Genomic DNA, 27,750 nt, shown 5'->3' with positions numbered 1-27,750 from the left:
AATGTTCATTTTTAAAAAAATATATTTTAAAATGCAATTTATTCCTGTGATGCAAAGCTGAATTTTCAGCAGCCGTTACTCCAGTCTTCAGTGTCACATGATCATCCAGAAATCATTATGCTGATCTGGTGAGCTGCTTTATATTTTTGTGGAAACCATGATACATTATTTTCAAGATTGGTGTCATTCAATAAATGGAAAAAACAAAGTAACTTGTGTTACTTATTTGAATAAAGTAACTCAGATATTTTGTTGTAAATTTAAAAGTAACTTTACTTTTGTAAGTAGTTACTTTACTACTTACTTGAAAAAAGTAATCTGATTAAGTTACTTGCATTACATGTAATGTGTTTCAAGCCTGTGTACCTTAGAATGATATGAAGGTAAGTAAATAGCGATAAAACTAGATTTTTTGGTGAACTATCTAAATCCACTTTAACATGTTATATTTGAAGATACTACTACTGTGCATGTACACATTTTAGGTTAGTAACACATGAGATCACCAAGTACATGCATGAAATCAGTTCACTTTAAATTTACTGCTGCATTTCATGATGAATCTCTTTTCCGACACAGATTCAGTCTGGTAAAATGAAGTCAGCACCGCACACCCCTGGCCAAAACCACAAGCAGAAAACTCTAATGCACACAACATACTGCAACTCCATCATCCCTCTGTGAACACTCGCACCTCCATCATCTCTTAATGCAATAATGCTGTCTCTAAAAACCCAACATAACAGATTAACATCAACACATAGTCACTAACATCTGACTTTATTATTTGTACAGACAGATATAACGCTTTATTATCCTGCTAAAAAAAAAAAGGATCTGTTGAAAATGTGCTTTTCCAAGTGCATTTAAAACTGTGCACTCAGGCATTTATATGTGATGTGGCAAGACACAAAAGCTTACTTAAAATAATGCATGGCACATTCTTTTCATTAAGTCAAACAATTTCACTCACCATACATGTGTGAGCAGTGCAAATTTACAATTTTAGTGTACTTTGAATCATGGATCACATTTGAGCTAATAAAAAATGTGTAGAGTAAAAGGCCATTTCCTGGTTTCTTATACCACAAAATAAAAAGAAATGCTTCCTTTAATATATTATAATCTGTGTGAATGAGAGTAAACTCCAACCTTAATGACTAGCTGAATGTTTAATGTTAAAAACTATAAATACAAATCTATATAAATTGTGATATACACTAAAAAGTTTAGGGTTGGTAAGATTAAGACTTCTTGAAAGAAGTCTTTTATGCTCACCAAGACATTTGCATTTATTTTATCAAATTTATTTATACGATTACTTCTAGTCTTACTTCAGAAATCATTCTAATGTGCTGATTTGGTGCTCAAGAAACATTTCTTATTAATATCAATGTTGAAATGATTAATATAATATATTTATTATTAATTAATATATTCATGGTAAATTTTTGATTCTTTAATGAATAGAAAGTTCAAAAACAGCATTTATTTGAAAAAGAAACTTTATAAACATTATAAATGCTTTTACTGTCACTTTTGATCAATTTAATGCATCCTTGCTGAATAAACATTAATTTCTTGATGAAAAACAAAAAACATAATGACCACAAACTTTGAACGATACAAATATTTCTTCTGTAAATGTAATGTGCAAAGACAACGGTAAGTCCCATAGACTTATACTGAAAAAGAAGCTTGAGCCAAAAATAAGGAGCAGAATATCATACTGACCAGCACACAAGAGCAATTTTTACTTTGACCTGTAAGAAACACCCACAGTAACATGCTAAAAACACTCAGGACACCATTTGCAAACAGAAATTACAAACCTAATCTATAAGCGGAAAAATACAGATGCAATCTGACAGCCCTTAATGCACAATTGGGAATCACTGCAGATCTATTGCAACATAACACCCCCTGCGGTCACCCGGTTTCTTCCTAATCCTTTTATCCTGTAAGTTTCAACAGCACTGCTGTGGAGCGTGGCTCTAATAAGCATGTGTGTATGTAAAGCTCATTCTAAACCTGCCTCTCTAATCACAACCATCTCTATACCACCACAAAAGCAGTAAGTACACACCATCACACACTTACAAATGTTTGCAAATGACATCAAAGGAACATGCAGCTCAGGATTAAATTAGCTCTTGGCAACCACAAGATAATTTGAATATATGAATGACATCATAACTACTCGCCACAGATGAAGACTTCTGTGGTTGTCTGTCAGTCTCAGACGACCACAGGAGCGAGAAAGGGAGGTAGGAAACAAGAGACAAAGAAACGTTTTTCTTTCTCAGGTTTTCTAATCTTTGAATAAAACATTGCAAAACCTTTTCATGTGGCAGATGCATAGTTACATTTTACAGAGCCATATAAAAATACAACAATAAAACCAAAACACACACCCCAAACAAGAAGTGATGTATGCTTAGCAACAAACCTCTGTTTCAGTACGTTTAACAGGGAAAGAAAGGCAAAGAACAACAGGTAGAAAATAAATTAAATGGCTTTGTTGCACATGGGTTTTCAAACTTTTTGAAGCTATAAGGAGACACCTGCAAAGAGGAAAAAATTGACAAAAATGGATAAAAACATTAATTAAATAGCATTTTTGTTCCATGGCTACTGGCACCCTACTGCGGCCCCCCGGGGTTCCCCATTTTGAAACCCCCTTATGTAGCACTTCAGTTATTCATTGAAATTATAAAATGATGCTATGAGCTAAACTTGCTCTCCAACATCCCAAGAAAAAGAAGAGTGATAGTAAACAGAAAGCATCTGCTTGAAACTGAAAGCTTGTCTAGATTAAGTAAAATATGTACTTTCCTTCCCTGTACTCAATTCATTTGTTTCTTTCCATCTCCAGAGCTCCACTTCCTCCAGTGGGGCCCTGTGCAATGCAGCCCTTCCTGTTTGAGTTTATGTGGTGGGATGTAGAGCACTGGGCCTGTTAAACCTGAAATTTCCTGGTTTACACCGAGATGAATGAGTACACATATTTCAGCAGGTGGGTTATGTCGTTCTGCAGATTGACTGGGGCTATTGGAAGGAATGGACAACTCAGAGCAGAGAAGGGAAAAGAAGGGAGTAATTATATAACAAATGTACAATATACAGAACAGGCAGCAGGGATTAAGAATAACAAACAGCTCACACATCTAAACTTACATAGTTGTTTATAGTAACACAGATGGAAGATGTGGGGTGAAAGAGAGAATATGACTTCATAGGCTGCTGATGGGCAATTTGCAAAGTGCATCAAGAATGTGTTAATAGTTTGGGTTTTCACTTGAGCTGTGTGTGAAAGCTGTGTGATTATTATTTGTGTGTTCAGAGTGTTCAAAAAGTTCAGATTCTGTGCTTACAAAGGGCATTCTCAGGGTGTGTTCACAATGTTTGCTCATAGTGTTTTTTAGAATGTTCATTCAAAGTGTGCGTTCGGAATTCTTGTTCACAATTTTCATTCAAACAATGTGTTCGTTAGTAGTGTGTATTCAGAATGTTCATTAAACTTTGCTCTCAGAGGGCCTGTTTACATCTGGTCACTTCATGCGTTTTTACTGATCAGATAGCTATCTGATTTATCAAAATGATTCCATTTACACTTGGCATCTTAAATGTGTCTCTACAAAACGAATATAAATCCGATCTTCAATTCCCGCGCTATATGCAGATTTAACGTCACTGAAAGCATCAAATATGAGCTGTATTTTATTGATCATCAGCTAATTTCAAAATCAAAGACCGCAATAGGAGAGAGCGCGGCAACAGCACTGGTAAGATCATAGTCTCATTACTTTTAATGAAAATGATTGAGTTGTGTGCATCAGCGACTTTCAGTTTCCTTTGTGACAGTTTGCGCATCGGCTTGCTGAAGAGATACTCAGCTACTCAGCTGCTCAGCTGGTCATCTGCGGCGATGCTTGATGCAGTAATGCTGTGACATCTGGCTATAACATGCTATAACCCACTCGCATGTGTTTATTTTTTAGCATTTTTGGGAGGAGTAAAATTTGCATATGTGGCTTCAACAACCAGATGCATTTAGACTTGTTCAGACTGGAATGTGTCTCAGACCACCTCCTGAAGTGGTTTGAGCGATCGGATTTAAATCCATCTCGAATGCGTTTCGGAGGGCATTTACACCTGGTCTTTTCACAATCGGATAGCTATCCGATCAGAGAAAATGCATAAAGGCCCAAAATGTTTGATCAAAGTGTGTATTCTGAATGTTCGTTCAAAGTGTGTTTCAGAATGTTCATTAAACTATGTGCTCAGAATGTTCATTCTGTATTCAGAATGTTTGTTTAAAGTGTGTGTTCAGAATGTTCGGTCAAAGTGTGTATTTAGAATGTTAATTTTAAGTGTGCATTCAGAATGTTTGTTCAGAGTGTATTTCAGAATGTTCTTTGAAAGAGTGTATTTAGAATGTTTGTTCAAACTGTATTTAGATTGTTCATTCAAAGTGTATATTCAAAATGTTCATGCATAGTGTGTTCAGAATGTTAATTCAAAGAGCGTTTAGAATGTTCTTTCGAATCGAATTTAAAATGTTTGTTCAAACTCATTTCGAATGTTCATTCAAAGTGTGTATTCAGAAAATGTGTTCATTGTGAGTTCAGAATGTTCACTGAAATTGTGGATTCAGAATGTTCAGTCAAAGTGTGTTTTCATAGTGTGCGTTCAGAATGTTTGTTCAGTGCGTGTTCAGAATGATCATTCACAGTGTGCGTTCAAGAATATTTGTTCAAAGTGCGTGTTCAAAATGTTCACTCAGAATGTTAGTTGATGCTCACAAAGTACAAATACACAGAGACACAACAGCTGCACGATGCACTCCTTGACACCTCATATCTCCCACACACGCTAACACACATGCATAAACACACTGAGCCACAAAAAGCTGACTGGCTAACACAAAGACAGGCAGGAGGCTCTGCTTGAAGGTTTGGCCCTTTCCCAAGTCATTAAGGACAACTTAAATCATTCCAGAATATAAAGTGCTCTTAAAAAAGAGCGAAAAAACGCTCCCAGCTGACTGCCTCCATAGTTAGTGTGTGTAACTGATGTTTGAAGCATAAGAGCTTAGCGTGGAACCCCCCGATAAGCCGAGCTGAGCTGTGAAAACACAGATTACATTTCTGTGGCTTTAAAGCACCCGTCGCATGCCTACGAGCCGAGCTGGTAATTAGTGCATCAAAAGCACACAGCCTCACTTTGACCGAGGGCCAGGGTTTGATTCAGGGCCCTTCGTACTTCTAAGACAAGCGTGCTAATTCAACACGTCCTCCCACACGACAAACACACAAGCTGTTGACTTCCTCTCAATCACTTGCTGACTGTGAGTCAGATTCTCTTACGCACTTGAGTAGGGTGAAGAGTTAATGTATATGAATATAAACATCTCAGAATGAATCCTCATCATTTATTTAAAAAAACAAAAAAGGACTGTGGAGAATTCTTCTTAAAACACTGAGGGGGAAAATAATGATTTAACAAGTGTTAGGTCATTACGCTTATCAACAACATGATCTGTGGAGCTCTGTTGAAATAATAAACTGAGCTGAAAGCAGATATGACTGAACAATATTTTGACATAAAACCTTGATAGACAGTCTTTCATTTTTCCTGGATAATACATGATCTAATTTGTTCAGTGCCTTTAATCTTCGGGTTTTCAAATCATTAAAATTATTGTTCAGTATTGGCGTGGGGGTATTTTTGTTGCTTGCAATTCCAATGAATTCTTAACAGAGTAACAAGAGATATCCATTAAAGGGATAGTTCACCCAAAAATAAAAATTCTATCATCATTTACTCCCCCCTCAAGTTCCAAACCTGTATGAATTTCACTGTTCTGCTGAACACAAAGGAAGATTTTTGGAAAAACGTCAGTAACCAAAAAGATCTCGCACCCCATTTACTACCATAGTAGAAAAAATAAATACTATGGTAGTAAATGGGTGGCGAGATATATACAGTATATATATATATATATATATATATATATATATATATATATATATATACACTACCATTCAAAAGTTTGGAAACATTACTATTTTTAATGTTTTTGAAAGAAGTCTCTTATGCTCATCAAGCCTGAATTTATTTGATCAAAAATACAGAAAAAAAATAATAATATTATGAAATAGTATTACAATTTAAAATAATGGTTTTCTATTTTAATATACTTTAAAATATAATTTTTCTGTAACGCAAAGCTGAATTTTCATCAGCCATTAGTCCAGTCTTTTGTGTCACATAATCCTTCAGAAATCATTCTAATATGCTGATTTGATACTCAGTTATTATCAAAGTTGGAAACAGTTGTGTTGCTTAATATTTTTTGGAAACTGTGATATTTTTTTCAGGATTCATTGATGAATAAATAGTCAAAAAGAACAGCATTTATTCAAAATAGAAATATTCTAACAATATAAATCTTTACTATCACTTTTTATCAATTTAACACATCCTTGCTGAAAAAAAGTATTAATTTCTTCCAAAAAAAAAAAAAAGATAAAAATACTGACCCCAAACTTTTGAACAATAGTGTATATTGTTGCAAAAGATTTAATTTAAATAAATGCTGCTCTTTTTTAACTTTTTATTCATCAAAGAATCCTGAAAAAAGTATCACGTTATAAATAAAATATTAAGCAGCACAACATTTATAATAAATCAGCATATTAGAATGATTTCTGAAGGATCATGTGACACCGAAGACTGGATTTAATGATGCTGAAAATTCAGCTTTGCATCACAGACATAAATTATATTTTAAGTATATTATAATAAAAAAAACATTATTTTAAATTGTAATAATATTTTATAATATTACTGTTTTTTTCTGTATTTTTGATCAAATAAATGCAGGCTTGATGAGCATAAGAGACTTCTTTCGAAAACATTAAAAATAGTAATGTTTCCAAACTTTTGAATGGTAGTATATATATATATATATATATTTATATATATATATATATATATATATATATATATATATATATATATATATATATATATATGCGCAAAGTTCTCAACATGTTTTTAACAAATATAGTGAAAAATGTTGAACACTGACTTGAGAACATTTGAAGTGATCCTCACTAATAGACTTTCAAAAGTCTGTGTGCAGTATGTGTGTGTGAGTGTGTGAACGAGGGTGGGACGCTGATCTTTATAAAATGTACTTCAGATAAAAAGCTTGACATGTACTTCAAATATGTTTTTGTGTCTTATCGTTGATGTAATGTTTTTACTAGTTCAGACGACGCCGGTGAGAAAGGGAGAACTAATGAGAAAAGAACAAGAGATTAAAACCATGAGGGAAAAAAAGTATTGGAGGCCAAAAACTGACAACAGCAAACAAAATATTTGGTATCCCTATTTCAAAATTAATATAAATACATACAGATCTTTAAGGATCTTTAAAGCAGGCCTGGAAGAGAAATCTGCATAACAAATATGGCAGTAAAAAAATGCTTATCTTGTTATATGTATTTTCTGTTAACAAAAAATTAATGCTATAACATTGATTTTTTATTTTTGTACCAAGTAAATATTATACTATATCGCAATGCTATCTGCAGATATATAGTTTTTGTTGCTGTTGATGAAGTTGAATAGTCCTGCTTTAAAGTGAAGATGATGTGTAAAAGATATTTTTGAGCGAAGCAACACTTCTCTCTTTGCTCATTCCACGTACCCCACATCAGAACACAAATGATCCTACAACAACACAGAATCACTGTGCTGAGATGCCATTGCACTTTACATTTCAAACTGCAACCCATACTGTGTGCATAACAATGATCTGAAACCAGTGTAGACACAAACAGAGACAGCCGGTGTTATAAAACAAGATGAGGTGGGGGGTGTCTGGACGGTACATCTCACCATATATGAGAGGATAAAGCTCATTCTCCATGGTCTCTGATATACCAGACATTAATAAATGTTCATGCACACATAATATGCTTTCTAGTTTCTGTTCCTCACTATGGTGTATTGCATCAGTGACACGAATGATATCTCGAGGGTGCTGAAGCCCACTATAAACTGTGGTGTCAGAAACAGAGAGAGACAGAACGGAGCTGTCAGTTCCACTCAGGGCTGTCTGTGATCCGAGTTTGTTTCACATGGTACCGATAAGACACTAGTGTTCACAGGCCTCGGAGCGTCCCACTTACGATGGTATCCTCTCTCCATTTCATCATCCCTCTCTTATGAGGAACAGATTTAACCTAATTCACCCACTTTATCTCTCATTTCATGGATGTCTGCTGCCTTTGGGGTATGTAATTGTGCAAAAATGGAAGGATTTGCATTTTGGTTGGCAGTGTGGGTGTGTCTGGGTTTCATTGTTCGTCTGCGGTTTCATCTTTAGATCAAAGTAAACTCATTCCCAAAATAGGAAACTTCAATATTATAAAATATAGCAATCATCAATATTGGATTTGTCCTCTAGGCTCAACTAGTTAACACAATTAGTGTGTGTCTATGACAAAGTCAGACAAAGTCAGTGATGACAGAACTATTCCTTTAATTAATCGTTTAAAAAGACTAAAAAATCAGAAGTTAGTGCTTAAATCAGTCTGATAGACACTTAACTAAATTAATTAGCAGGAGTCACTGAAGTCACTGAATAAACTGAATAATTTTTTTAACATTCAGTGATTTATTTTATTAAACTATATAAACAATAGTTAAAGGTGCCGAAGAACATGTTTTAAAAAGATGCAATATAAGTCTTAAGTGTCCCCTGAATGTGTCTGTGAAGTTTCAGCTCAAAATACCCCATAGATTTTTTTAAATTCATTTTTTTAACTGCCTATCATTATAAATGCGCCGATTCAGGGTACGAGGCCCCTTTAAATCTCATGCTCCACGCCCCAAGAGCTTGCATTTGCCTTAAACACCATAAACAAAGTTCACACAGCTAATATAACCCTCAAAATGGATCTTTACAAAGTGTTCATCATGCAACATGTCTAATCGCGTAAGTATTGTATTTATTTGGATGTTTACATTTGATTCTGAATGAGTTTGAGGCTATGCTCTGTGGCTAAAGCTAACATTACACACTGTTGGAGAGATTTATAAAGAATGAAGTTGTGTTTATGAATTATACAGACTGCAAGTGTTTAAAAAATGAGAATAACGACAGTCTTGTCTCCGTGAATACAGTAAAAAAACGATGGTAACTTTAACCACATTTAACAGTACATTAGCAACATGCTAATGAAGCATTTAGAAAGACAATTTACAAACATCACTAAAAATATCATGATATCAATGATCATGTCAGTTATTATTGAACAGACCCAAAAGTTAATACTGGCTGCCCTTGTGTAATGCCTTGAACATGGGCTGGCATATGCAAATATTGGGGTCATACATATTAATGATCCCGACTGTTACGTAACAGTCTGTGTTATGTTGAGATTCACCTGTTCCTCGGAGGTCGTTTAAACAAATGAGATTTATATAAGAAGGAGGAAACAATGGTGTTTGAGACTCACTGTATGTCTTTTCCATGTACTGAACTCTTGTTATTCAACTATGCCAAAGTAAATTCAATTTGTTATTCTAGGGCACCTTTAACATAAGCAAAATAGACATAATAACTAAAAATGTACCAAATCAATCTGAATAAAATGATCAAAATATGAATCAATCATGAAATGAATGAATGAAATCAAATAAATAGAAATATCATTTTGGTGAACTATATCCTTTTATGTTTCTTTAGCAATTGGCTGCAGGCTAAAGAAACCCCAATTTGCCTCACAGACAGGAAGTAGTGAGTACAGCTTGCGTACAGCTTGACATTTTATTGTACACACACACACAAAAACAACCACATGACTGACACACACTGCACAGCATTAAAGCCCTCAAAGCAATTTAAAAGACACATTAAAGCTAAAACTGTCTATAAAAGTGAATTAAAGTTCAGTCAAATAAAGACTTGCCACCCTGGGAATGCCAACCACATTAAATCATTTAGTGGACCTTAAGAGTTTAACCTCAATTTATAAACTACCAGTGGGTTAGTGGGTACAGCTGGTACAAACAACAGCTTAGAGAGCCCACCTTCGGCCAAATCACACAAGACCTGGTGTAGTTCGGAGAGGACAGGAGACTCTCATGGCTGCTGGCTGGTCCTCACAGTTACTCCCAGCACAGCTCACAATGAGGCTCTGGCTGACACTCAGACAATGCAGCCAAACACACACACACACACACACACACACACACACACACACACACACACACACACACACACACACACACACACACACACACACACACTCAGTCACAGAGCAAAGCAGCCAGAAACAGCATCCAAATACAGCTGAGACACGCGCTCACATTAATCACACACTCGCTTGCACACACGCATACTTTTGCCTGTCTCACAATAGCCATCTATCCTGTTTCTCTTCTTTTGTATTCTCCACTACTTTCTCTCCTGACATTGGGACATGATTTACAAACAGAGACAGTGAAGTGAATGAGAAGAAGTCAAAGTCAAAGTAAGACATAAGCTGTAGCCAGGGCAGGACATTAGTTGTGGGGTGGTCTCCTTGTGTGAGCCTGTATAAACATTAAATAACAAATATGGCTACCTCACAGACCCCAAACACTCATTTCCCATTCCCAAAATCATGTCTAGTTCTGGTTCACTATGAGCAGTGTTGGGGAAAGTCTACTAAGAGCAGACACGCTTAGACACAGTGCGACAGCAGTTCAGCAGTTTCCAAAATAGTGTAGCTTTTTCCAGCAGCATTTTCCAACGAGTAGCATGATTAAATGCTACATGGATGCTTTTTGTCACACTGTGTTGTGCGCACAGCTAAGTAAATGAGGAAATGTATTCTCTCTCAAGTAGCATTGGAAAGTCAGATTCATTTTTAGCTAATTGGTTCATTCAGACAATTTATCTTAAAGAAGCTATTAAAAATTCACAGTCCCTATGCAATATTTTTAAAAAAATGTAATAGATGTAAAATATTTAGTCAGATTCAGTTAAATGCTGCTTTCAAATTGGAGTGTTTTTGGAGTGTGCAAATTTATGTTTTATTTAGTAGAGGCCTTTAGCACACTTCGAAAAGCAGAAGCTTCAAATAACTTTCGCTGTAGCCTGTATCAGTGGTAGTACCCATAGCATGGGATTGAATGGACAGAATTTGAAAGATGACACTTTGTTTCTTATCAAAAGTAACAAAAAACAGAGCTTATTGCAAATATTGGTGGTTAATGGTGGTTAGGCTTCAACGCTGTACTCATTGTGTACATATGCGTATCGAACCGTAAGACACGCACCGAAAATTCAGGACGAAGACATGTAACGTTACACCCTTATTGGATAGCATTATAGGATAACAATGATTTATTGGATAGCATTGTAGACAATACTGGAGATTAATCATAATATATATGCTGCAACAATAAAAACAATAACATTAAAAATAAAATTCAGATTGTATTCCGATTATTCCTTCGGCAGTAGTTTGAGCAGCATGCAGATCTTCATTTATCTCATGACTTTGACGACATCGGCCATGCTGACAATTGCCTCAATCACATGTAAGACTAAATGAACTGTTTGCAATATTTATATTTCTGTCAAGATCAACTAAGTTAAGCTACTAATTGAAACAGGTTGTGACGACACGCAGACTGTGATAAACGCCTATACTTAGTTAAATGCTGACACCCAAATTAAGATCCACATTTTTCTGCCAGATAAAAACTCCTCTAATTGCAAAAATTTGTTTTATAATCAGATAGTTAATGTAGCAAACTAGGTTTTCAAAAGAGTAGCTTGACTACTTTAAATTATTAGTTGTGCTTGAAATTTAGGAAACTTAAAATAGACTCCCCGACACTGACAAAGCATACAGCACAGCATAGAGATTCCTTCTTCACAGCTGCGTGTAGTTCTGTATCAGGCTGCAACTATCTGGTCTCTGGTCAGTCTTACCTTCCTCACACTGAGATCCACTGTATCCAGGACAACATTTCCATTCCAGAGAGGTGATGGTGCGGTACACAACTTTATAGGATGGCCGGACCACAGTGCGATAGCTGCAACATACACATAAAATGTAAGTTTGTTTGAAAGCATGTTACCAGATGACCCTACAAACGCATTACAAGCTCAAGACCTTAAAATTTTACAACAGCAGACAAAAAATGAGTCTTATTTTATACATAAATGTAGTAAGGTTTTTGGTTAATCATAGTATAATAAATGCATAGCTTCATTAAAAAAAACAAAAAACAAAACTGAAGTTTACAGCTTCTTTCACACAAGAAGTACTGTAAGAATAGTTCACTCAACAACAAAAATGCTGATGACACTTCTTTTCATAATGTAGATAGTTAGCTTTGTAGTTTTCTCACACCGTAATACAGTAATTCACATGCATTCATTAATTCACATGCATTCATTAATATTAATATTTAACTTTTAAATTCTTACAAAAAAATCTATTTAAAATAAATGATATCATGTGACACTGAAGACTGGAGTAAAGATGCAGAAAATTTAGCTTTGAAATAAATCATCCCTGAAATAAATTACATTTTAAAACACATTAAAATAGAAAAGTTATTTTAAATTGTAATAATATTTTACAACATCACTGTTTTACTGTATTATTTATTAAATAAATGTGGCCTTTGTGAGATTAAGAGACTTGTTTCAAAAACATTTAAAAAGATGTATTGACCCCAGACTTTTGAACGTTTATATCATGAACATCATGCAACATTACTGGTTTTACAAGGTCCTGTCAAGGACTGCAAAATGGATTTATGCAATTATAACTTTACACATGCAACTTTACACATCCATTTTTGGACCAGTGTTGCTGTCCTACTAACATATGACCTCTAAACAGAAAAATGGCAATATATTTACTGCACAGGCTGCATGTGTGAAAGTGACTAATGGGAGGTTCCCAAAATGATATAAAACCCTAAGAGAATCTGTGCTGATGATAAACTCACCTTCCCCCATTACAACCCTGAGGCCACCTGCAGGTCTGATAGACTCTCTGGAGCGTGGTGCCATTCTGTACCTGACAAGTCACTGTCTTAGTCACCGTCTGCGGACACCAGTTCCTAAAAGAGAGAGAAATATGAGAATCAAAGCAATTGACTAATTGACCCCCATCAATTAGTTTGCTTTGTATTGGATGGTTCTGATGACATAAGAATAATAACACACGCACATAGCTAGCCATAAAATGATCTAAACCAACTCACACATACTGTAAAATTTATACATTTTTCATGGGGCACCCGTACTTCAACAGTCTACCCATCCCTTTTGAAAACTCTTTATGGTGTTTACACAGGTTAAATGACCCGTATGGCTGGCAGGAGAACACTGTCAATGCTATTTACTTTGCAGCCTTTTGCTAGCAAATCACATCCGCCCATTTTTATTCTTTCTGCAGCACTACAAGCAGGTCAAGTCACGGAGGGGGACACTGCCCCGCATGTGTGAGCGTGTGGGCTCCTCATTTAGATTTAAGACAGCTTTTCGAAACTTGAGCCAAAACCGGAGCAGAGGCACAGTCCCCGGGAGAAAGAGTGGCTCTTTTGTGCTGCTCTTTATCAGGGCTTCACTTCACACAGCTTAAAAAGCCGAAAAACACTTCACTCAGCTTGAAAAGCGACTGCTCGACAAATCCCTGAATCAGGTGTCCATTTATTTTGATCCAATATTGAAATAAAAATAGTAACATTAACCCAAACAATGTCTCAAAAGGTCTTAGAAAAGTGGACAGTCTCCCGGAAAGATTTTGAAGTGTTTTGAAAGGCTTATTTATGTTCCAGTTTTATACATATGATACATATATGAAATCCTGCCCTAAAACATGCTATAGGGCATCTTTGTAACGTAACGGTAATGTAATGCAGAAAGCCACAAGGTATGATTTCAGTCATATTTCCGTCTCATTATTAAGCGGAAAATGCAAACGAGAGAAAACAAGCCTGGAAGACCAAAGTCATCTGGAAAGTTTGCCACGGTAATCACTAATGTGCCCTACATAATGTAGAACCTTCTAATTGGGAAGCCAATGGCAAATCCAGCCCTGATGAGGAGCAGACTACAGTCAGGAAAGAGGAGAGAAGAGGGAGAAAGTAACACGGAGAACCAAAACAAAGCTGCACGGCCCAAGCCCAGGACCTCGGCACATGCCAGAAGTCACAAAAGAAAGGAATGAACGTGGGTTTGAAGAGAAACACCAATCAGATCTCTTTCCCCCTGAGCTCCCTCATGATTTTTACACAGAACGGCTTGAAACAAAGAGCCATTGATAAGTTCACCTCAAACAGACCTTTGCATGAACCATTATCCCTCAAGTTGAGCAAACATAAGTCAAAGAGATGTGGAGCTGAATTCAAAGAGAGTTAATGCACGTGTAACATATGGAGGTCATTATATCTACTATACTTCAGTGGTTATTATCAATGGCTTAGCTTATGCACAGCTATGATCACACATCAGGAAAACAGGCCAGAGGGTCCTACATGCTCAATAATCAGCATCAATCTGCCTGTATTTCTGTAGATTGTCTGTCTGTGACAGTGGCTCTGTAGATTTCAGGGATTGATGGTATTGTGTTTTCAAGCACACTTAAACATTGCTGAGAATGGTGTGCATGTATTGCAGGTATGTATAAAACTACTTTAAAAACAGCATTTGTTACAATTCATCACAACGCAATAGCAAAGGAATGAATTTAATGATGTAATTTATTCCTAGGCATGGGTAACACAAAGCTGATTAGACAGGTCAAAGATGAATCTATATACATTTTCAAAGATGAAAATTTATATATACATACATTACATACATACCAGGACTTGACATTAACTTTTTTGCTCAACAGCCACTGTGGTTAGTGGTTTTCCAAAGTTACTAATTTTGACATTGATACCATGGGGGATAATATTTTTAATATTATCTCATAATTTGACAGCAGGTATATTTGGCTGCTGTCACTTTAAGACCTGATCCATTATAGTGTTACACATGAGGTTTTTTTGTTTGTTTGTTTGTTGTTCACTTAAAACATTACTTGACTGGCTTTTTGACATTATTTTGTGAGTATTTGATTGTTTAAGCACAATAAGCAGCGAAAAAGAACTCAATTTACTACTGAGAGGCATCTTTATGTGCACACACTTTGGGTGTGAGCACAAGATCTGCGGGAATGAGTAAAATTATGAGCAATATGTGCAATTCCATGCCAAAATTCAAGCCCTGTAACACCTGTAGCAATATTCATCCAGAGCAAATGAAACGAGTGAGTGAGAGGAGGCAGGGTTTTGTGTCAACTCGCTGTTGGAGAGATGAGGGAGCGAGAAAGAACAGCTGGTATTGTGTATCTATTCTGCAGACAACACTACATTGCACTTAGTCTATTACTCTAGTCTATTACTTCAGATGCCTTTTTAAAAGACTATTTAAAAATATATATATTATATATAAAATTCAACTGCCAAAGTGGCTAGTAGGAGTGACTGAAATCCACCCGTCAAGCATAATGTCAAGCCCTGATACATACATATATATAATATATATGAAGTTGTAACCAGAAGCAACATGGGGTCTAATATGAAACCATCCTCATAATCACACATTAACAGCTTTTGCATGTGCTGTTTCCCAGCCCTTTCCCAGAACCTGCTAAAACTGTGGTCCACAGAACCAGGCCTCAAATATGCCAGAAATTTCCAAAGCCTATGAATTTTAGGTGGTTTCCATGCCCTGCTTGAGACAAGGGCCCCGGGACTCAGAGTCTGGAACAGAACTGGGGTGACCACAGGCTTATCCGGTCACTACCTGCCCAACTGTTCCAGCCCAGCCAACAAACACACACAGACTGGACTCACAAACACAGAAGCCAGTCTGGTCACAGCTGAAGACCATGGGACTATTTCTGTGATCTGCTTGTTATTGAATTTAGAACCACAAATCATACCCTTGCCCTTCTGTAGGAAACAGAAATGCACATTCAAACTTTACCATAAATACAACTGTACAAAAAAAAATCAACTTAAACATACACCAACAATCAGAGAGCAATGACAAAATAATAAATAATAAAATAAAATAATAAATAAATAAAATAAAATAAAATAAAATGCTTTGCTTTTTGAAGCTTGAATATGCAATCCAGTAAAAGAAACTTATTTTGTGTTTCAAAAAGGGTTTAAAGTCATATCCTCAAACAGTTTGGAATTGCATGAGGATAGGTAAATAATGCCAGAAATTTATTTTTGCGGTTTAACCGTCACATCACCTCTGTCAACACACCAAATCATGAAAATTAATCTAAGCAAAAACTATCACATATAATTGCTTCCATATTTCACCATGATGATTCAGTCGCTCTGAACCCCACCCCACTGATTCTGTCCATTTAGGATCATTTTAGCCTTCAAATCTGCTACACAGGTTGAATAGACACAAAAATGAACTCCATTATAGTAGGAGTAGGCGTCCAGGCAATGGGCAGATAAAAATCTAGAGCGTCACAGCCATCAGATCACAGTTCCCACACTGCCCCCAAATCACAATGCCAGCTTGGTGAACAGGACGATTTATTTGAATTGTTCACCTCCCTACCCTCTCATCTGATCCAGACTTTATTTGGTACTTTCCCCAAAAGTACCTTCAATAAGCCCCTTGACTCAAACATAAAGCTATGTAAAAATCCACACGAAATACCCTCTCTGTTTTTAAACAGTGCACAGTGGATGGCATTCTCTGGTTGTTCCTGGAAATTAGACAATTCTGGACACAGTCCAGCTACATATGAACTAATGAGAGGATTCATTGGGAACACACAGGACAAAAGCCTTTCAATGGGAAATGACCTCTTTGCCTGCTTTCTGAACAGAAAGATGGAGGCAAAGGCAGCTAAATTCTGCTTTGATCCAGATTTAAGCCTCAGGGCAGGGAGAGACAGAGGGTTAAAAGAGGAGGAGCAGTACTTATAGACCATTATTCCTGTAATCTAACATCTCCCCTTCACAAAGCGTTTATGAGGGCTCATTATGCAACCCAGTTATCAACCCACAGTCTAATTCTCACTACTTGTGCCTTGAGAATAGTTCAGTATGTTTTTCAACATTCAGAATTTACAATTCAATATAAACTATAGAATATTGTTTTCTGATTGTTTATGCCGGGGACTTCAGTGAAAGGATGTGTATGAAAGCTTTCCTGTAGCTCAGTGATTAGAGCATGGCACTAGCAACGCCAAGGTCATGGGTTCGATCCCAGGGGTTGCACATACTCAGATACAAATGTATAGTATAATGCAATGTAAGTTGTTTTGGATAAAAGCATCTGCCAAATACTTGAATGTAAATGTATGAATGCATTTCTTTAATAAAACAACAGGGCTACCAATTTAACACATCAACTTAGTACAATGTAAAACAAAATAAAGATGCAATAATAATGTAATAAATAAATAATTTAGTGCAATTTAAAATAAATACATTTAGTGCACTGCTTCTAGCCTCGTTTTGTCTCAGATATGCGGTAGGTAATGAAACTCAAGTTAAAAGGTGTGAAATGCTTTCAACAGCTCAGCAATGCTACATTTCACTGGCATTAACATGCACTTGGCCAACAGATCGAAAGACTGACTCTCTATTCCTCACATACACACAAGGGACCAGAAACCTAATAAATAACTCTGAAATGTGCACAGATCATAGCACAGACTGTAAGGGGGAGACAACTCAAATCAGAAAGGGATGGCAGGAATCACACAGAGCTGGACTGAGTGCAACTCAGCACGCAGCAAGTGGCAAACAAGCCAAAGCCATAAAATAAAAGCAGCACAATGCACATGCATACAAACTGAAGGAATAATCATGAAACCGTCTTGTTTTAGATAAGATGAAAAGCAGCACGCCTCATTTAAAGCATGAATGCTAGCTTTCAACTCACAACGCGTGAGACAACGCCTGCCTGAGACAATGCTGAGACACAACTGTTGACTCCCGCAATGTAGCACAGACCACAAAAATTATTGACTCTGGAGGCAAATAAATTAAGTTTGAACAAGAAGACAATAGAGAGCCGTGGCAGCTGGACAGGAGGGGTGGAAAGAGAGCATTTCATCATCGGGTCAGTAATGAAGCCCTCCTGGGATGCACTAGGGGGGTAAGATAACCCAATTAGGCTGCGTTCATGACGTCCAACAATATAGGCAAAACAGTGAGGGACAAAGAAGATTAATGGCCTGCTGAAAGAAAGCATCAAAAAGTACTAAAAGAAAAAAAAGAAAGAAAGAACGACAAAGCAAAGAAGAAATGAACAGGAACCCTCTTCTGTCCCTGGGATTTGCTCAAGACTGGTTCAAAGGACAGGTCAAAGGCCATGGCGGGAGACAGTCCTTCTCCAAAGTCGGATTTAAGTACCAGTCTCGCGGGAAAAAAGCCCTGAAGCGGATGATATGGATGAGTGTGTGCGCAAACAGAAACACCCATAGATCATAAAGATGATCAGTGCATTCTTCCCTATGTATCTCTATCTTCATAGTGAAACCGATTCCTTGATTAATTGATCTGAGTGTCATGCTCTTCACCTCATTTTGATTTATATCTTAGCATTTTTTTTTCTTTCAGTTTAGAAGATTTTAATTTCTAGAACAGTGGCTGGATTCACAAAACATTCTTAAGAATAAAAACCCCTTTAAAGAGGCTATATTTAAGAATTTTCATGCATTAATGGCTTTTTTTATTGCCAATGTGTGAACTTGTAACAAAGGTTAAGAGACGAGACCTTCCCTGACTTCCTAGGTTGTCTATGAAAGCCTGTTTCTTATGTGAAGGACTCTGGACATTTTGCCAAGAAAATCAAAAGGATTATGCACACTCCAGAGAGCCTCTCTTCCATTCAATGACACATTTGAATGCTTATACAATGTCCAGAACAATGCTGAAATAGCTGTTCTGTACTGTAATGTCAATGTGTCATGCAAAGAAAATTTATTAATTTAAACTATTAGTCTCACATAGCTAGATCTATAGTCTATAGTCTCAAATACTTTATTATCAATCTATCATAACAGTTTAATTTTAATGACATCCTCTGTCGACTGAATTGCAGAGCTGGTGGAAACATCCACATTGCTATGATCAGATGCTGTTTTCTCACCACTGTCATTTTTGCTGTGTTTGTTATTGAGAGGAAAGTGCACAGCACATATTTACATATTCATCTAAACTCTCAGCAGTGTGGGTGGCATGTTTGTTAAAAGTATACTGCAAAGGTATTTCAAACTTTTTACTTCAAAGCAAAGAACGAAAAAGAACTTCGCCATGAGTATATTGAGGCCTTGAATCACATTCAGTCTTTTGTACGTGTTCATGAGTGCAAGCACAAGCAATACATTGCTGGCTGCAGTTCACTTAATGGCCACCGGTGTCACTATCATAAATTTCTGTATTCTACATAAAGACCCTTTAAATTATTATTTTTTATATATTATTTTTTATAAAAAATAGAATTATTAATTTTTTTCATTTCCAAAAACATTTTTTTTTGTTCTTAATATTTTTTCTTAAGATTGCCCTTTTTGCCTATTTTTTCATTGATGTTTTTCATATTTTTTTTTTTTCATTTGAGTCTTCAGTGAGAACTGCCATACAATCAAACAACACCAAAGTCTTTAATTTTCTTCTTACGAAAAAATAAGATTGAACTTAGGAACATTCTTACGAACTTCATAGGTTTTATCTTAAAAAAAATTCTTAACGTCATTCTTAAGAAGACTATTGTGAATCCCCAGAACACACAAATTTGTCAAGTAAAACAGATATAAAACCCAAAATGAAAGCCTTGTAAATTATAGCTGAACATATTAGCTCAAATAAAAATATCCTCTCCCTTTGAAAAATTTCCAATGGACTTACAATGCAGAAGAAAAATCAAATAAAGTAAACAAAAACCTTTTAAGCATCAAAGAGTCACTGCTTTCGTGAGGCAGAATCAGGGTGGAGGTATGCTTGTTGGTGTTGATGGGTCAGCAGCTAAAGGTCCCCCTGGGGCCCCAAGTCTCACACTCCCACCCTGAGCGCTGCTCTCCAGGGCAGTGAAGCCGAGCAGAACAGGAAATAGCTGCTGACTTAACCCCCAACTGTGCTCGGCTTCACTGGCCCCTAATTAGACAGATATTCTTAAGGGTTTTTTTCTCAGGACATTTATATTTCAGACATTGTCTTTGCTATATGCAAAATGGTTAAGGTTAAAGGTTAGGATGTGGATTGGGGTTAATTATGATTTATGGCAGGAGTTCATATGCCTGTTCAGCCTCTCTCAGTGATGCTTTGGAAAGTAGAACAAACTATTCCTCTGTCCTCTAGCGTGGGAAAATAAGGTCTTTATTCATCGCCATGGCCGGTAACTATACAGTATGTTTAAATGTGCAGTTTTAATCTATGTACAATGAGATTTTACATTCCTGAACAGTCAACGTATAAATGACACAATGAGTAATCAAATATGTGAAGGATTAAATACAATTTATGCATCTTTCAGAGCAAGTGCACAACATCAAGGCCAGTTATATTCTGATTAACCTGTATGCTGGACGAAGCCCAGCTACAATGTAGGTCTGTTTAGTCAGACTTCTCAATTTCAGTCAGACTAAAGCATTTAATTAAAATTATTTATATTTATTTATTTTACTTATTCATTTTTTTTATTTGATAATATTTCTTTATATATTTACATATGATGTTATATTTCTAAAGTTATATTGCACTTCTCAGAAACAGTGCTGCTTATCCAAGGCATCTCAAAGATGTCTGTGACCTCTCTTCTCAGCAGCATCAGACTGCAGTCTAATAAACTACTCTCTCGCAGCATGCAGATGATGCAGCTGCATGTGTTTAGTAAACACCGTCTGTTTCATCAGTCTGTGACTGACGGGAGGAGGGGGTGAGAGATCAAACCTTCAGCACAAAAAGAGCAAAGACTCCTCCACATCTGCGTACTTCAGAGACACATCCCACCCACAACAACTCTAAGCCATTTACCCAAACAGAGTAAATATTTACATGAAGATGTGAGGGCCAGATCAAGGCCATAAGCTGTTGTCACAGGTCAGTCAAGGTGATGCAGTCTGGATAGAAGTGGAGGGCTTACATGTTGGATGTTTTGTCTAATTTCTTGCCTTGTTATGTCTCAAAAAAAGCCTCATCATCCACATGCACTTGCAATGAAAAAGATTATATACTGATAAAAAAGCACTGCTGATTACGTCTGATTTAACATTTGCTTAGAAATATAAACCTGTAAGTAAGGCTTTGAAAATGTTCAAAAAGGAATCATTCAAAAGCTCTCTATCCTAAGCTGAAGTTGAGAATGAGTTTGGACAGTGATACCAATTTTTTTTAATACATGTTTTAACTGGAATAAACGTAGACAAAGGTGCAGACAGGAGAGATGGGTGTTTCCTCTTCTCAGGAAAGAGGAAACAGACTGTCAGACTCACAACAGGGCTATTTAGTTGATAGCAGAGAAATCAGCATTGCATTGTAGATGCACAAACTGAATACAACTGGATACAACTGATTAAAAGATTATCTTCATAATGTATCGATCTTATTTTTATCTATAAAATCTACAGTAAATGTAATAATTTAAAAATGATCATTAAACTCTGCCATGTTTCCTGTTGGAAAATCTTTAACTTTTTTTTTGAAACATGATAGCTGGTTTTTAGATGGTTTCAAGCTAGTCTAGTGGGTTTAAAGATGGTCATAGCTACTTGACTAGCAACCATGTTTCAGAAACCAGCTTGACCATCTTAAGCTCATGCTGGTCTACTAACTTGGATCAGCTAATGACTTGGAATGTCATTCATGTTTCAGCTGACAAGCTTAAACTGGACTTTCCAACTGGTAACAAATGTTAATAAATTCATCTAATATTTAAGTAATATGAATTTACTGGTCTCAGCTCATTATTAACCAACAATTTCGCCTCTTTTTGGGATATTTAACCTCAATTAATATACTCTGTATGAAAAAAATAGCCTACTCGAAAAATCAACACTGTAAACCTTCAACTGACAAATTCTCATCATCAGATTTCCAACATGTTACTTCTGACAGTGTCATGTCATATAAACCTTACCTTTTCGACACATCTTTGTGGAGTGCTGTCCCGGTTTGGTATTTGTAAACTCCGGGTCCCCACGTCCCCTGAACGCAGGTCAGCCACAGTATCAGCAGCAGCGTCCACAAGAGGAAAGAGCTCCGGTGAACCGCAGACACCGAGCGCCCGTCATGCGCTCCCATTTCAGCCGCGTCAACTGTACAGAGAACCCACTCAGCAAAAAAAAAACTCTCCTAATATTGTCCCGCTTATCTGTGACTAGAGGACAGATATGCAAGTCGCAAGACTAAATTCTGAACTGCCGTTTATTTTACTAGCATTAAAATAATAAAAGGCTTGTTTATGTGCACTGCTGCGTCTCAAACACGAGAGTTAAAGTTTCAGAGGATTGTCATAGGCAGACCCCGCCACAAATAAATCTCCTCACAAAGTTTGCTCGCAAACCGCAAGACAAACGTTACTTAGCAGCCACACAAACCGGTCCCGCCTCACTCCTCCATCTCCGTCTGTCTGTACGTTACGGTATATTTCTTGACTACATCAACACAATGGGCAAGAAAGCTGTTTTATAGTCGCCTTGAGTCCTACAGCCCGTGTAGTTTTTTTTTTCTTTTTTCTTTTTTCACCCAGCCCAGTTCCCTTTTTCTCTCTCTGTCCTCTCATGCAGCACTCCCCCTTCTCTGCTCTTCCAGTGAAAACTTTTAGACATGAAACAAATGGATTTATGGTGTCCTTGTTTAAGAAGCAGATGTCATGATCTGGTTTAAAAAAAAAAAAGTAAGAAAAGGCTAAGCAAATCCACAACCTACAGAAACCTAAGCTGTTTCTCCAAGCAAGAGATCTCAATAATGTCTCACATTATGCTCAAGATGACCGGTAGACCAAAGTTTGCAATCAAAAGTCAATATGAACTCAAATCTTCCAAGACAAATGCTATCAACATTCATTTTAAACCTCTCTTACTTGGTCATTGATTGTTTCATTGGTGTCTTTTATGATTTAGCCAAAGAAATATTAGGAGAAACATCAAAGAAAGAGTTGATACTTCAATGAAATGTAACTAAGAATATTTACATAAATATTGTTACTGTACTCATGCAAATTATTTAAAATTATCTGAAAAATACTTTATATTAAGCTGACACAGTCTTTCTTTTTCTCACTAATGGAGTAAGACATAAACCTGATGAGAAACATTTTCAATTCATATCTATTTACACACTTAAAAAAATAAAAGTTCCAAAAAGAGGTTATCGCAGTGATGCCATAAGAACAATTTTGGGTTTGTCAAATAACTTTTAAGAGAACAGTTCTTAAAAGAACCATTTTTCCCCCAGATTTAAATAATTTAAATAATCTAAAGAACCCTTATTCCATTACAGTCACCATGATTGTGCCAAGACATGTTCCTGGATCAGCATATTTTGTTAATCCTGAACATTTCTGTCAGAACATTATAGCCCTATTCCTACCCCTAAATCTAAACCTAACCATACCCATAACGTATCCCTAAAATCAGAGGGAAATGATAGGTGAATAACACTGATGTAGAAGCACCTAAACCTATGGTTGCAAGCCTAAACTTGACATAAACTGTAAACTTATGCCTCAAATCTGATTGGTTGATTGGAATGTTGTCCAGGATCAATAAAGATGTTGATCCAACATGTTGCAATTGGTGGGCTTTTTCTTGACAAAGAAACTTTTGTGCAATGGAAAGGTTCCATGGATGTTAAAGGATCTTTATGGAACCACAGTCAGAGGAAATGTGGTTTAGTTTACAACATCTTGTCATCTGGTCAGTACTCTTAAAAGGACAACTTTGTATATCAACACATAAAGGTGCATAATTATATCTTAGAGTAGTAACATGTACACTTAAGGTACTACTATGAACCTTTTAGGGGGAAAATAAGGAGGTACACATTAAGGGCACTAACCCCATGACAAGCTGTTGTATTCCTAAAGGTACATTTTGAAAATTCATAAATGCCAATAAAGGGCTTTTAGTGTATAATGTTTTTCATCATCAGTTTTACAATTAACCCTGACAACACATTTTTTTAAAACTCTTTTTATTCTGTAGACCCCCTTTTATAAATGACAAACATACATATGAAGTGCATTCTTTTCGGCATTTTCCTCGCCTCCATGCTCACACTTCAGATGGCTTAATGAGTTATATGACTGCCATAACATGTAAACCTCCTCCAGAAGACAAAACACAGTCTAATGTCTGGATAGCATCCAGAACGGGGCAAGAGGAGAGAGCGATACAGAATGAGAACCTCTGGAACACGGTTTACTCTAACCTCTCCTCTGCCCGGTGAAAAAGGGGAACTGAGGGGTTTCTGAAAACCGCAAAACTGTGGTTCACGTCCAAGTTAAACACCTGGCTCAGCAGGCAGGACGGACTCCAGCCCACTCATCTATATCTGAGGTCGAGGTGAATATGCTCAGCGGACCCCCTGACAGCCAGAGAAATAAGCAAAGCACGGAGCAGGGGCATCAATCACATGGGCGGCCAAGATCTACAGGTGTTGAGAGGATGCCACTTGTCATAGTTTGACATGTTTGACTATAGTTTGAGTAAAATGAAGCTCAAAAATGATCTAGATGATCTTAAAGAATGTTAAGTTTTGACATTTGTGAGTAGATGGATATTAGTGCATCCTGTTTTATCAAAAAAGGTTTTTTCCTTGTGCCAGATCTGGTCAAAAATAAAGCAAGTATAGTTACAATGAGATGATGTGTGGCATGACAACACTTTCTGTTTGGTGCACCCCTGGCATTTTAAAAAGCAGGTGCAAAGTCATGCCAGCCAGGCACTGGAGCATTTCAGGGTTAATATATAATCACTGCTATGGAAGGCAGCTGAAAATAATCTTGCTTTCAAAAGAAATAAGGAGGGAGACCGGTTGTGATGGTGGGAGTTTTTGTATTGACAACCCCTCTTGTTTTGCTACTTGATTCGCTCTGTCTTTATTCTACTGAGGAATTAAAGCTCAATCGACAGTTCTTGAGGCATAATAATGTTGATAAAATGCAAAATGTATATTATCGCCCAGCACTAATCTGCTAAATGCGACTATAAGGCATGAAGATATTAAGATAGGTAGTAAGTAGTGAACACACACACACTGCAAACCGTGGAAACACACACACACATACACACACACATGGAGCAGTGGACAGCCATTTTTGCTGTGAGTGATTGGGGTTTAGGTGCCTTGCTCAAGGTTACCTCAGTCATTTCCTGTCGGTATTAAGAATCGAACCTGAAACCATCAGGTTACCAGTCTGACTCTCTAACCAACTAGGCCATGCATTGTTGAGACACAAAGTGAATGGAACCAATCTATAAATGTTAAAATAATGTTCCAAAAGCATAGCCATGAGACAATATGCATGTTAACATGAATTTAATGTGGAAAAAATATCACTTACTAATATTTTCTGTGTAAAGTTTTATCTAAAATTTCAACTTTGTTGCCAAGACAAAGTAATGCCTAAAACCCTAAAATGACCAACTTTACAGCAACAACTTTAAAGTTGTGATGCAGGCCTAACAGAAGTAGTGAAAGATCTTTTCTTACATATTGTAATGTATATCTGAGTATAACAGATTATTGCAAAAGGTTCTATTCATTGGTTGTTGATTGGTTGGAGGCAGATCTGAATGTGAATAAGAAAAGTTCATAGAGACAAAATAATTGGAGAAGACTGGTATTAAGCGACACACCTTAACACTGATTTCTGGCAAACAACCCATTCCTCAAATGCTGAAAATTTAGCTTAACTTGTATTGAACATGGAATATTCCTATAGGTCAAAAGAAGTCACCTTATTGTTGATTATTTGCCATTACAGCTAAAGATTTCCTCTGTCACCCGCTTCTTTTCATCCAAGCAGTTAAACGCTCTTTACAGCCTTGAAATGATTGTATAAACTTTTAAAAGTGCCCCCAATGAACACTCCTTGTGGTCACCTCTATTGTTAAAGGAGTTCCTGGTGCAAACATTGAGCACTTGTTGGCTCTGTAAACATTCCCGAAGCGATTGTTTTGCTGAGAAGAGGGCACTTTGTTCTAAACTTAGTGTTGGCAAAGGCAACACTGCTTGTATGTTCTCTACACTGTGTCCCACTTAATTATAAAGAATTGGCTCACCTGGCCATAATTCATCTATTTATAACAAGGAGAGCAAAGAATCAGCCAGACTCAGACAAAAGAGGAGAGTAAGAATAAAAAAAGGTGGAGATATCCCAGGTGGAAAAGTTCCTTTCTGCTCTATTTGATACAGATAGAAATTTTCCACAGACTCTTGCTTTTTCTTGGGCAAACTTTGAGCCTTCAGAAGCAGGAAATATATATCAAGTTCTATAAGAATGGGTCGAATTCCTCTGGTGACCCAAAGGTTATATGAAAAATGTGACATGTGCCAAACCAAAGCATAAACATATGCAGATCGGACATGAAAAGACAAGTCTCTTAAATTTATGCGCTCATACCTATATCCTGTACGTATATGCGGCACATAAGTTAGAGTCTGTCCACCCTGAACCTGAATGATGTGCTTTTTTTTCTTTGAGGTTTGGTTGGAGACTGTTCAGTTGAACAGGACCATGAGTAAAGGGTCTGGGGGAAACCTCGGATGGGAGCTGGTACGGATGCCTTGGTGAAACATAATCTAGAGAAAGAAATGTTAGGACTGTAATTAAGGGAACACAAAGCAGCCCCTCTTTCTCCCACTAGTACCATCCCCCCCATGGTTCTGAAGGCTCATGGGTGTTAGAAATGTCACGTGGAATCGAATAGAAGACTTAATCAGATCTATCCTCTGAGATTACATATATTAGGTCCTGGAGAGGGATTGAGGTGAGACGGGGTGCATGAGCAGTGCTGGCAGGAATCCAGACCTCAGACAGACAGAGAGGAGAAAGCAGTTGCTTTCTGCATCTCCTTGTGGCTCAAAGTTACCACAAGACACAGGTCTGGAGTGTGCTGCCTTCTAGTGGTAAACAACATCATGCACTTTAACTGTATTGGATTTTAAAAATGGTAAAAGAAAAAAAAATTAAACTTGACAGACAGACTATATGTATATTAATTAATCAATCTTGATTAATCACCTGTTATTATAAAGGCTTGTCAGGTAAATGTTTTACTTGTCTGACGAAGAGCCTGTGTCCTCGAAATGTAACCTGCTTTGGTGTGCCGACTTTTTTTTTTTTTTTCTTTTTTTTGGTCGCGCACCCATCCTTGAGCATATTTTTGCCTATGATGTGCATGCTTTTGTCTTGATTTTTGCTGAAAATTCAACTCTGATATTACAGGAATAAATTACATTTTAAAATATATTGAAAGATTTATGGTGTAATAATATTTTACAATATAACTATTTTTACTGTACTTTTGATCAAAGAAATGCTAAAAAAATTATTCCAAACATTTGACCAGTATAGTGTATATATAAAAATGTAACAATATTTTTTCATACATATTCTCTTACAATGGGAGCCAAATGAGCTTCCTGAGAAATTTAAATCTGGAAATCATATAA

The 27,750-nt window shown here is 36.6% G+C and overlaps 1 protein-coding gene across 2 annotated transcripts in view; it reads right to left on the bottom strand.

Annotated features, from left to right (window-relative positions):
• The window catches only part of emid1 (EMI domain containing 1), a 73,154-nt gene extending 50,467 nt beyond the window's left edge, over positions 1-22,687 (bottom strand). For both annotated transcript variants that reach the window (XR_010896983.1, XM_067407971.1), the window contains exons 1-3: positions 22,208-22,687; positions 13,036-13,149; positions 12,005-12,108 (exon numbers count right to left, since the gene is read on the bottom strand). Coding sequence is in view for 1 of the 2 variants with exons in the window: in XM_067407971.1 (XP_067264072.1) it covers positions 12,005-12,108; positions 13,036-13,149; positions 22,208-22,371 (382 nt within the window). In the remaining variant the exon portion in view is untranslated. The remainder of the gene's footprint in view (positions 1-12,004; positions 12,109-13,035; positions 13,150-22,207) is intronic.
• Positions 22,688-27,750: the final 5,063 nt, after the last annotated feature.

Source organism: Chanodichthys erythropterus, chromosome 13 (genome assembly GCF_024489055.1).
Source record: "Chanodichthys erythropterus isolate Z2021 chromosome 13, ASM2448905v1, whole genome shotgun sequence".
Taxonomy (NCBI): domain Eukaryota; kingdom Metazoa; phylum Chordata; class Actinopteri; order Cypriniformes; family Xenocyprididae; genus Chanodichthys; species Chanodichthys erythropterus.
This window is presented reverse-complemented; position numbering and strand designations above follow the sequence as displayed.